This window comes from Apteryx rowi, unplaced genomic scaffold, assembly GCF_003343035.1.
Source record: "Apteryx rowi isolate R43461 unplaced genomic scaffold, aptRow1 scaffold_210, whole genome shotgun sequence".
NCBI lineage: Eukaryota > Metazoa > Chordata > Aves > Apterygiformes > Apterygidae > Apteryx > Apteryx rowi.
This window is the reverse complement of record NW_020448420.1, coordinates 878016-890847: the sequence shown is the minus strand read 5'-3', so window position 1 is coordinate 890847 and position 12832 is coordinate 878016. Positions and strand designations below refer to the sequence as shown.

Here is a 12832-nt window from a genome sequence, read left to right as displayed (position 1 = left end):
CCAGCTGGTYATTCTGGGAATTGGCCCCTCAAATCCAACAGGCACTGGCAGCTGCTGCTCTATCCAAGCTGCTCCCTTGTTCCAGGTGACAGGGATTTTTACTCTTGGTCTGATTTTGTGCCCTCTCTCATGCCTGAACATCGTACATATTTTCAGAGGGAGACTTTGAGTATTTGGCAGGAAAAGGTTTGAGAATAGCAGAAGGAGGAGGACTGAAAGCTGAAGTGAAAGCAACATTTAGGTTGGTATCTCAGAGTGGAGTATTGCCTTCTGTTCATCAGCAGCGAAGTTTTCTAGATCCTGGGGTGATTATAACTCACTGTTTCTGTTGGAAGTATTACAGTGCCAAGATCAGGGCTTCACTGAGCACCGTACGATGCTGGGGACCAGTTTGGCCTTGGGAAACTAAGTAAGACAAAGCGTGGCAGAAAGAAATGTTGGTTGTCCTGTTTTACAGATGATGCACAAGGAAGTTAAAGCTTCCATTTTAGTCAAAACATGCACTGTGGAGATAGAAAAATTTTTGAAGGAATCAGTAACAGGAGATATGATGGTGAGTGAAAAATGAGTTGTTATGTGATATGGGCTTACCAGAGGGAGATGGTGCCAGGCTAACCAGATAGCTTTCTGTGAAAAATTGGTCTTCTAGACCATGCAATGAAGAAGATGTCATTTGCCTGGATTTCATTATGGTATTTGATGTGGTATCATTTGGAGAAACCTAGATAAGATGGGGAGCAGGACAGAAAATGTAAGGTGGGTCGGAGCTTTCTGGGGAGAGATGAAAATAGGTAATGGAGAAAAGAAAGACACCACTGAAGTATTGGTATTGATTCTGGGCTAATTTGGTTTCAGACTTTCATCACTGACCCCTTCACAGAGATTAGTCATGTGCTCGTGAAACTTGTTGATGAAGCTAAGCTGGAAGCTTTAGTGTTTGACATATAGGGGGAGCCTGGGGATTTTAAGAGCCAAGGTATTAGGAGAGGGGGCACTCAGTCATGCAAAGTGCAAAGTCCTTGGGGACTTGCAAAAAGCTGCAAGAGCTGTTGGTGAGAAGTAGGATGTAGCAAACCCCTGGGAGACAGGAAATTGTGGGCATGAGTATAATGTTGGCATAAACAACAGCACAGGATCCCTGAATGCCACGTAAATACAGAAACTGAGCCAAGAAAGGAGGTGATAAACATCAAAGCAGAAATAGCCTCACACCTGGAGCACAGCAGCAAAGAAACCAGAGCTGGGGCAGGCAGCAGCTGTTGCAGACCTCTGTCACACAGCCCTGGTGTCGCAGGAAGCCCCAGCCGCGAGCCACCGCGCTGGGCATYGGGCTTGTGGTGATGGGCTTTGCTGTCGCATCTTGGCCATGTCACACCAGCTTCCCTGTGGCAGAGAGGAAATTAGGCCTTTGGGGCATTTTTCAGCTGACGCAGCTTTGTCAGAACATGCTGCTTTGCACTAGTCAGAATTTCCTGTGAAAATGTTATATTTTAATGGACTTTAAGGAAATACAGGCAGAGTTTCACTGCATACTGGGGGTAATTTCTGGCCAGCCTACCTTAAAAGTGATGGGGATGTGTTTCTGGCATGTGTAACCCCTGATCCTGCTGGTGCGTTTGGGGCAGCCGGGATTTTGGCAGAGCAGCGGGGAGCCCTGAGCACTGCAGCTCCCAGGCTCTGCGCCCCTCAGCCAAGCAGCGAGTCCTCGCCACTGCTCCATACCAAGGCTGCAAATGGGGCCAGGAGCATGCACACCACACGGAAGCTGTGTGGCCTCAGAGTGCTGGGTTTCCATGTTTAATTTTATTTAAAGCAAAAAGTCTGTTTTTTTAATATATTTTTCTTTCCATGAGAAATGCGAGTGCTCTGTGGCTAATTATGAAAGAGGATGTTGGCAGCCCCCCTGGCCCGTATAAATTTTGGAATTTCCCATCAAACAAAATTTCCAAATTTTTGGCCACTCTGAACTCAAATCTTTGGAAATAGAGACTGAACACAGAGTTGTAAACTGTGGGGCAGGAAAGGATCTCGCGATGTCATCTTGACTAAATGCCTTCTGTCCTGAGATAGCCCGGAGATCGCAGCTAGCTCATGGCTAGCCGGTGTTTAGTCTGCTCCTAATGACCTCAAACGCTGGCTGCCCTTTGGCCTGCCCGTGAAGGCTGTTACCATGTTTAACAATTCACAGAGGGTTTTTCTAGGGGCCAGCCTGAATTTTCCTTGATGCATTTGTAGTCTGTTGCTACTGGACCTATCACCCATGGTTACGGTCAAGAGAGATTTTTTCCTCTTTGCAGCTTCTCCATATTCCAAGATTCTCATCTGGTCTCCCCTTAATGGTCTTCCTCGCTAGTCCTGAACGACTGTCATTCTTCCCACGTTTCCTCATCGGCCGTGTTTGAAAGTCTTTGGCTTATGCTGTTGCCCAGAACAACAATCCTCAGAAACCGTAGCAGAGTTGAAAAGAAAGGCGGGGTTGCTCTGTGTGTCTCGCAGACCCCACTGCTTTTGTACAGCATGGGACGATGTTTGCCTCCTTCCGGCACAGCAAGACACTATTGACTCTTCTTAGGTTTGTGCTTCACTCTGACCATTCAAGCCACTTTGGCTAACTGCTCCACATGGCTCTTCCCCATTAGATATCTGTACACTTAATTACTCCTGTTTAAGTGTTCCCACAAAAGAGGATCCTTTTTTTTTTCAGGACATTTATTCAATCTGTCAAGAGCAGTTTGAATTCTAAGTCTGTCTGGCAGCACACTTGCAGCCTCGCATAGCATGGTAAATTTGCAGATTTAATAAGCATATATATTTTAGTCCATCATCTAGGCTATTATTTAAAATACTGAGTAGGACTAGATGTAGGTCCCTGTGGCATCCTGCTCAGCACCTCCTAGGGATCCACACAGTAACTGTTACGTCTTTCAAGCCAGTTTTGCACCAACTCTGTACTTAAATTTAGACAATCCCTACTTTGCTGATGTCATTTGAGGTGATGTCAAAAGCCTTACTAAATTCAAGACGTATGATTTTTACTGCATTTTCTCCATCTACAATGGCTACTGTAGGGGGGGGGGGGGAAAAAGTCATTGTTTTGGCATAATTCAACCTTGACAAATATATGTTTACTCCTATCCTGTCCTCATTGTTTTCCAGTTTCCTTCAAATAGTTTGATTCCTCCCACCCCCTGGGAAGTAGGGAACAGCAGGGGTCACCCAGCTCCTCCTTCCTCCTTTTTAGTGGTAGGTGCCAGCTTTGCCGCTTTTGCAGTCTTTGACCCCATTGCCTGTCTGCCCAGGTTGCAGGATGGCATCTGGCCTTGCTGGGCACTCTGTGGTCCATGCTGAGGCCTTGGGCCTCCAACAACCAAACTCAGGGTTGGTTGAGGAAAGGGCTGAGGATGGAGGGTGCTGAGCTGCTGGTTGGGGCTGTGTCCCCGGCTGCTAACCCATGGGAAAGTCAGGATCCGGGAAGGGGAAGGATGGGTACTCACTGAAGTCTTGCCTCAGTATGGAGGGGGCCAGGATGGGCATTTGGGTTTGAAGTGGGGCAAGCGCTCCCATGCCACACCAGAGAGTCAGTGTAGTCAAAAACGAGCACAGCTGGAGCTGAGATGATTGCTTCTGGCAATCCTTTTGGATACTGAGGCTGAATTTCATCTGCATCAGACAGTCTGAAGCAATGTAACATAGCTGTGTGTTTTCCAGCCTGTTCTTCTCCCATGCCAGTTTGAGAAGGACTCCTTTGCCATCTGACTGTGGCTACAGAGAAGCCTGAAACAACCAAGTACTGAATATTTTGGCCTTTTTCAGCCAGCATATGTTTTGCTGGGGTTGCTTTAGAACTAGAAGACAAAGACATTGTTCTATTCCTGGAGTATTCAGCCTGACAAGACAGTCATGAGGAGAGGGTATTTCATCAAGTATCAGCATAAGACGGTAAGTAAAGAAGAGCCCCTGCCTCATTTAAGAGGACTTACCCTGTAATTATGGTCTTAATGCACGCACTACATACAGCTCACAATGCTTATAAATTCTTTTTGATTACTGCAGGAAGACAATTAACTCAGTTATTTAAAAATACAATTCATACTATAGAGTATACAAGAATGGAGCTGCAAGTGTACACAAATTATTCATCAGAGCATTTAATACGCTCAAGTTAATAATTTAAGTATTGCCAAGATGTGTTGCTCAAGCAAGAACTGTGGTGGTAATGAGTGTTAGAGGAGTCATTCGCAATATAACATTCATACCTTCCTATTGCTAATGTACTGGAAGCACATATAGGAAAGGAAATGAAAAAAAGAAGGCCATCATAATTTGACCTGTCTGACCTGGTATCCACAGTTCATTTCATGCATTTGTCCATGAAATAAATTTCCGTCTCTTCTAGAACAGGACTAGTATTGCAAAGTAAAGATATAGGGATTAGCCAAACTACATAGCAATTAAGACTCAGTGAGGACTGTCAAAACTCTTACTGAAAATTTGAAAGGAAAAATTTCTTTGTAAAAATTCATTGTATTTCTCTCCAGGATTTTTGAACCAAATACTGTATAGCAGTAGCAACAATGTGAAGACATTTAAAGAAAAGAGCAACTACCCTTTAAACTGTTCTGTGACCAGGCTCCAGTTGTTGTTGTGAAACCCGTATTGTCTGTGCTAAAAAACTGCCTCTACTCCATAGATGTAGCAGATCAAATTGCTGAAGTCAACCCTATCGACTTCAACAGTGTTACAGTGGGATGAAGGACCGGTAGGTTGAGTCTTAATGAATGTCTCTCTTAATGCCAGTCCCTGGAAGCACATGGAGTGRGATTCATYTCACCAAGCTTTAGTTGTCTGAAAATTAGATGTCTGTGTTTAAGGCTCCCTTGTGSTTCCCTTTATAGTCATGGAGAGCAAAGTGCAGCTCCAGACGGAAGGACCTGCCCAAAATAGGGGCAGAAGCCAATTTTCAACCAATCTGCAAATCTGGTGTTGCTGGAGAGAATCTGCTGCACATCCCTCTTGGCAGGGTTTTCCTGAGGATTTTTACATTCAGAATAGATCTTCTTCTGCCAAAATGTTTTGCTCTAGAGCTAATAAAACCAAATTAGACTTTTCCCAGATCAGGAATGAATTTTGTCTGGTTATGTGTGTCATGGCTATAATAAACAGTTTATATGTGGGCAAAGGCTGTGTTTAAGTATGGCTGAATCCTGTTTGGTTTACTGTGATTAACCTAAACAATTTATAAATGGATRAAGTAAGTTAATTTAAATTCTTTCTTCCATTTCCTATGGCTTTGTTAAGATTAGTTACTTAAAAGCAACCATTCCAGAAATGGTCTCAAGACAAGCAAATTAATGAATGTTAACGTTGCTACATTAAAATGAAATCATCTTCCTCCCCCATTTAATAAGGCTTACATGTCCTTTCCAGAAGTACTCGGGCTAAACAGCCTGCTGCATAATGGGAGGTGCAGTTAATACCTTAAAACACATAAGCATTTCACTCTGCCAATGAAAGTATTACAAGAAAAATTTCAGCCTAATGCCCTGCAAGTTGCTTTTGCAAACTCCTCCACACACTAGCGACTCTGAAGTCTTGATGACGTTGTCCTGTTACAGCTGTGTCGCTTCTGCCCGTCACCTGGGGATTAGCTGAACAAAAGGAGCGCTGTCTTTGGACAGTATGAGTGAGTCCGTGTAAAAGTGTGCAAGAYTTTTAACAACTGGAAAAGTAGACGTCCTGGTATGACATTTCTGTCCTGTTCGAAACCTTTTAGCAAGATAAAGGCCTGGCTTGCTTTCTTCTGCCTCCACAAATACACCCAGGATGATGGGGAGGGAATAGCTTAGCTGAAGAGAATGGATACCCCACCTTTAATTTCACCACAGGAGGAAAAATTGCCTTTTCAGAAATGAGGCTGGATTCAAATATCAGCCGCTCTCCTCTTTCCCTTGCTAAGTGCCTTTGCTGTGGATGGGCTGCTTGGGAACATGCTGGCTGTTAACCGGCTGCTGCAAGTTCCTTCGCCTGGGTGGCAGCACTGGGTAGCATTTCTTGGTGGCCTGAGCAGATGTCCCTTGTGTTTTCTTTTACTGACATCTTCTGAGAGCTTTTAGTTCAGTTTTGTTACGTATAGGGTGAAACACTGTTTTTGTCATTCCAGACATTCACRTATCCTGTACAACAGGCTTTGCTCTTTCAGAAAATGGTATTTTACTTTGATTCTCAAATGCAAGGATTCATGGAAGTAGTTCTGAGCAGGCCTTGTATTTCCATCTTAATCTTTGAAGTGGTGCTTGTTGCCACTCCCGAGTCTGGGGAGGCATTTCTGAAACATTGCCAAATGATGTAGCGCCAATTTAATAGCACTATTTTTCTAATCTTATAATACTGGGTAACCATAGTGTAGACAGCCTTGCTAGATTAGTATAGAAATCCTCTAAGCATTCGCATACATTTATAAGGAAGTTAGTTAGTTAGTACATAAAGACCAGCCTCTGTGCTTCATATATTTGCAGCCATTGACAGATGGACACATATTTATCTCAAAGGAAGTTTATACTATCATCTTCCACTAGAGAAATAGAAAGATAGTTTTCATCTTCAAGGAAAAGCATGCATTAGATGTAATCATTATCATTCATAAAACATTTTCTAACCTTAAATGGTCTCCTGAAAGGTTAAAGCATGAAGACTTTGGTGTATATATAAAAGAAGTCAGTTTTAGTAAGTCTATTTCTAGAGTCCTTGTATGAGATTGAAAGTGCTGGGTTTTGGCTTTGTAAGAAAGTGGGGTAAAGAGCTCCACTTCTGTGGCTCAGCCTATAGTGCTGCTAATAAATACATCTGATGACCCACAGCTGTTTAGATTACCCTAAATAATGAACTGCCTTGAACACTTCACACAGCCGGACTGTGCCTGAGGTAATGCGCTCAAACCTGGACATTTTGGAGGTCATTTCATTAAGCTGACACTGAGCTGCTAGGTGCAATACAGCAAATGTGGTTGCATCCAGGCTGTATGCTACAGGCGCATTTACAGTCATGGCCTGATAGGTGGGATCCCTGGGGAGGCAAGCGCTAAGGGGGTGTGTGTGTGTGGGGGGGGGGGAATTAATGTGGGGTGGCAAAGCAGGCGACAGGTCTGCAGCAGTTTCATCCTGGGTAGTGCCGGGAAGGGCAGATTCGATTTTCTTCTTGTTCAGGAAAACAAAAGAGAGAGCTTTTGGCCCAAGCTTTGTTGTATTAAACAGGTATACAGTATATTAAACTGTTATATGGTCTATTGGCCGTGGTTTCTCCAGGAGGACCCAAACCCCAAGGCAATACCTCAGTTTTAGGCAGCTGGGCATGCATAGCCCAGATTTAGTCACCTGCATGGAGAAAGAGTGAGGGGTGAATTTGCTTTTGTTTCTTCCTCCCCAGCACTTCTTGCTGCGAAGGAAGAGCAAGAAATGGAGTGTTTCCAGCCAGAAGTGGCCCCTCCTGTGATATTCAGGAGATGGCTAAATCTGGGAAGAACTATCAGGGATCTTTCTTTGCTCTACATGGCTTAAAATGGCAGCATATCTGAGAAGCAGTGAGAGGTTAATTGTGCCTTCTTGATCAGATCATCATTTTATTTTTTTAAGAATTTAGCTAGGTAAATGCAACTGTCTGAAGAGATTGCTTTGTCACCATTATAACTGAGCAAAAATTCACAGCAGATATAATTCATGAGCTGCCTTTTGCCATTCCTTTTTCATGAAGTGATTAGCATGGTGCTCAAAGCATTCATTATTCAGGAGTTTTAAATGTATTTCCTGGGCCCAGGCCTCCCATGAGCCTCTCAATTTGTCCATATTTCAACAAACCACTGACTTTGTTCTCAGCATTATACACATGGGCAGGGATGGTCAGATCCCTGAGATGATAAAAAATACGTGAGAGCCACCAGTAGGTCAAGGCACAGCAACGGACCAGGCTCCAGGCAGCTGGACTGGAACACCTGCAGGCTCAGGCTGGCTGGGTCATGTGGGTCACTCAGGGAATTTCCCAGGAAGACGCAGGTGCCTGAAAAACACCAAAATGCTGCCGTGAGGTGCATCACTTGTGCCTAGGCTGTTTGCTGGGGTGAGGCCGGACTTTTTGGCACCCACCAGCATGAGCCAGCTGAACATGCATGCAAAGTGCACCCACTTGCATGAGCATTTGCCAAGTAATAAGCAGCATGAACCCAGCCAAACTGCATTCATGAACAGCAAGCAGGCAGTTTGGAACAGAATTTACTCTAGCTTGTTTGTGGCCAGAGGGGAAAACTGCCATAGGCAGCGTTTTATTAAATAAAAAATAAATAAATTAAAAAAAAAAAAAAACAAGAAAGAGCGAGAAAGAGCTAGGGATCAGAGGGATCGGGAAATAAATTCATCAGTGTCCCCTGGAAGGAAAACAAGCCATTGGGTCCCAGCACAGCTGGCTTGACAGGAGCACAATATTGCAGGTGCTCTACACGTGACCCAGTTTGTTTCCAGGAGTGTTCAGAATAGAGGTGTCCTAATGCCCCTGCCCTCCAGGAGCTGTGTCATTTTTTTTTTTTTTTTCCTTCTTCTTTCTTCTATTATTTGTGTCTATTCCAGGATCAGTTAGGAGTATCCTAGTAGAACTGTACGAGCTGGTAGCACAGAGACAGCTTGCACTGGGACATTTTGCCATCTAGTTTAGACTGCTGTGTGGTTCGGTAGTAAATGCACAGCTTGCCTTCTGCAGAATGAGGTTGGAGCCTCTTTGCTGTGCACCATCATGATAAAATAGTGAGAGACATGCTAATTAAGGGTTGCTTACAGAAAGGTTTTTTTGGTACTATATTTAGCCTACGAAAGGTGGGCAAAAGCCTTAATTGAAAAACAAATGTTAAAAAGATATTGTGTACTTCAGTTCAAGCCTGAAAGGTCTCTGGAGTTTACCTGACATTGTAAAAAGCTGTCAGGGCTTGAAGGGCATTGCCACAATGCAGCCAGCAGCATGATCTGGTGAAGGGTAGCTGGTGCTGACAGTGCATCAGCAAATGTGGGTGCTGGAAGCATGATCATGGGCTGCTGCCCCCCCCCCCCCCCAGGTGTGGGCAGTGAGGTTTTGTATGCCCAAAGAGACATTGTGAGCTCAGGGTTGTACCAGGCCTTCACTGAAGGAACAGCAGCGAATGCCAGGCCACACTGTTAAAGCTTGCTGGGGAAGAAGAAGAGCTGTTAACCTGCAGCTGTCTGCCTGGGGGTGCCCCTAGGCAGGCCTTTTTCAAAAAAGCCGTATTTTGCCAGTTTTGGAGTGGAGGTGGCCGCTGTACTTTGGCCCACACTCAACACTGGCCATGTGTGCTGCACGGGTCTGAGCACTGAGTGCCCAGTGAGGGTGTGACATTCTTGGCATTGAAGATATTCAAAATTCAACAAAGTCTTGAGCAAGTTGATCTAAGCTGCCGATTTTGAGCTGGAGCCCAGCCCAGATAACCAGGGAGCCTGGCAGCTGAACCAGAGGTCCTCTCCACCCCGAGTTATTCTACTTGACTGGCCTCCTCACGAACCAAGGCACCTGGATGTCTGCTTGGGGAATTCCCACTTGGACATTCAAAAAGAGATATTCAGCTCAGCCAAGCATGAGTATTAGTGGAGTTTTTGGCACCAAAATAGACTGAGAAAAATGGTGCTGCTTGGAGAGTCTCAGATGCTTAAGTCAGGTGAGGACTGTAGCATGTGTGAAGGCTTAGATTCAGCCTAAGTTACACTTGAGGCAATCATTTTTTTTGTAGATGGAGGTATCTAGCTCTTTGTTCATGTGGTGCTTGTGCTCGCTGCATGTCTTCCATGGAAGAGGTATTAGTTTAAAAGGGGGAACGCTCTGAGTCCATAACAGTAGCTGGAAGGCAAATTAATCATACCGTCCTCTGTGACACAGATTTAGTGGGCTGTCTTCTGGCTCATTTTAATGCTAGCACCAAAACACCTGAGGTTTAACTAAGACTTTGCCTGAACTTGGAACTGAGCAAGCTAAAAGGAGGAGAGCGTCAGCTGTAACCTCCCAGCTCCTGCGCCTCTCGCCGAGGCTAGTGAAGGTGTCACAGCTGGCTGGTTTGGATACCCTTCCCAGGGGTGTCTGTTCAAAGGCAGGACCGAGGCTGTTTGGTTGGAAATGCTGAGCATGACGCTCAGACTGCTGGTGGGAAGGACTGGGTCTGAATCATTTTAGGGTAGGGATCATTTTCAGAAGAGCCCCCTTCCTATTCTGGCTGCTCTGGAGATGACAGACAAACCACAGCCAAGAAATTCAGGTCGATGTTATTTTATTTGCTCTAATAAACATTTGATTTTATACAAAAACAAAAACACTGTTTACAAAGCAAGTTAAGTGCTTGAAACATTTGATAAACAAGAGTATATATTGTTCACATTCCTATTTCATACATGATGTACAGGTGAAGTATTCCTTAAAACAACAAAAATTTTCCTTTACATGTAGTAGTAAAAACAAGAAAATATCAGTATTGTCAGGACCCACCGGACTTTATTCCTTGACCTTCAGCGCGGGATGAGGGAGAAACAACCACGAAATAACCTTCTTCTCCCTTCCAGTTTGCAAAAAGGTGGTGACGGCAGCGCGGTGCCGCGGGCCGGCGCTAGAGGGCAGCGGGCGCCGGCGCTGCGCCCTCACCCGCTCCCACCTCTCCCCACCCGCGCCGCAGGCTGCTTTTTCTTTTTTCTCTTTTTTTTTTWAAATTCCCCCTGTAAAATTTGACATAGGATCATCCGAATTCAGCTGTAGTTGTTGAGGTTTTTGCACCGCTTTGTTTAAATATTTCTGAGTAATTTAGTTAAAAAAACCCCGGCAAATACGAAACTGTTTTAAATAAAATATTTTTCATCATAAATCTTAACTCCTATTTGAATAAACATGAGTCCTATTGATTTACAAGGCAATGTCTTCTAGAAATATCAGTGTTCATCTGTCAAAGGCTTTCAATAAATTGCACCGGATACATATTTATCTATGCAGAATTGTTTTGTGCTGGCTGAATTTCTAATTTCTGAGGCCCACTTACATGCCCTGGTGAAGAAAAAAAAAGCAAAAAAACACCTGAAGACAACATTGGTAGCACTTATTAAACACAATGTTGTCATTTATGCAAGTCCAACCTGATATCAGCTGTCTCTCTAAACTAATCACTGCTAATCTCTGACTAGCTGAGGGCACCCCTATATGTGAGCAGTCCTGCGGCAGGTTTGCCTTTAGCTGATGTTATGGAGCTCTCCCTCACTGCTAAGGTCCTCATGCAAAAATCAAGGCACTGGATGTTGTTTCTTACTTTTTTCTGGAAGGCACGGCACAGAGTCAGGATGTYGCATGTCAAGCAATTAGACATGCGGTACAGGGGGAAAAAATGTTTGTTCTAACAGCAGTACAATCAAGGTAAAGGGAAGAAAAAAAGCACCGCCTCTATGCAGAAATGCACAGCAAATATAAAACACCTGTTTGGATCATTGCTGGCCATGCCTTGTTTTGTATGGTTTAGGGGTGGGGATGTGAGGAGGGGAAAACTCATCCTGCCGATATTTTGCAACCTGCTTGCAAGCAATGTAAATTCAAAACAATAAACATATAACACTAATGACCGCTGTACGGAAACAAATGTGTGGGATGGACCAAACCCCCTAGCACTAACTTTCTGGGATATTGTGAGGACTTTGGGGTTAATGTGAGGGAGCAACGGCAGTCTGATGAGCCTTCTCAATGTGCTGCAGGCAGGACTGCACAGTCACTCACAACTGCAACAGCCACATCTGCCTGTCTGCTGTGACACTACTCCTGCAACCGCAGACTGCCAGGCCACAACCCGGTGTGTACAGCATATGCTTTGAAAGCCATCTTCTTATTGCATATTATTCCTACCTTTTTTGGCAGGGTGCTTAGTGCACAACTGCTGGTGTCATGATAAGCCACTCTCTCCATTCTCTTTCCCCCATGGGAAGGGCTCTCTAATGCACTGCTGATTTCCTGGAAGCACTTTAACTCTTTTTTTTTCAGAGCATGGCTATTTATAGATATATATATATACACACACACTTTATATATATATATATATATATATATATAAAAATTTCATAGTTATATACAGGCATTAATAAAGTGCATAATGTTATTAGCTATTCTCAAATCTCGTTTTCTGAGGAAGTGCTAACATACATAGCTCCTCCTGTGGCAAGATGCCGGCAGCCAATGCTATGGTATGACACCTACTCCCCAGCTTTCAGTTCCCATGAATAGGTCTCCCCGTCTGGAGCCACAGTTAAAGGGAGTAGTGACAGCCTCAGTCCTCCAGGAAGCAAGTCAAGGCACTGAGCGAGACTCTTTCCTTGGCCAAGGTGAACGTGTTTGGGAGCAACTTCCCTCTGTTAGGGAGCTCTTGGCTGCTGCTACTTGGCGGTGGTCACGGAGCCGTCTTCGGGGATCTTCTCCTCGGAGCAGCTTCGTCCTGAGAGTTTGTCGTGGTGCTTGAGCTCGCTGAAGCGCTCGGCGACGCACTGGGCGGTAAGCCGTGCCTCGGGGTCGTGGTCCCAGCACTCAATAAGAGTTTCGCACACCATCTGGATGCCCTACAGCGAGCAGAGAGAGAGCAGCCGTGACGTCCGGGCCGGGACAGGGCCAGGCACTGAGTCACAGTGAATGCGCTCATGGTGGGTTTGCTTTAGTGCCCTCTGAAGTCCAGAGAGTTATTTGAGTGTGTCAGTAGTTACAAAACTGGTCCCAGAGGTGTTTTATGGGCTCTGCTGTTATTGTAATGGGAGCGCGGTTAACAAAAAGAAACCCT

General features: G+C 44.7%; 1 protein-coding gene across 1 annotated transcript in view; it reads right to left on the bottom strand.

The window, feature by feature from the left end:
- Positions 1-10292: 10292 nt before the first annotated feature.
- TGFBR2 (transforming growth factor beta receptor 2) overlaps positions 10293-12832 on the bottom strand; it is a 65096-nt gene continuing 62556 nt past the window's right edge. Inside the window, exon 7 of the mRNA XM_026064211.1 lies at positions 10293-12617. Coding sequence (XP_025919996.1) covers positions 12438-12617 — 180 coding nt within the window. The 3' untranslated portion in view covers positions 10293-12437. The remainder of the gene's footprint in view (positions 12618-12832) is intronic.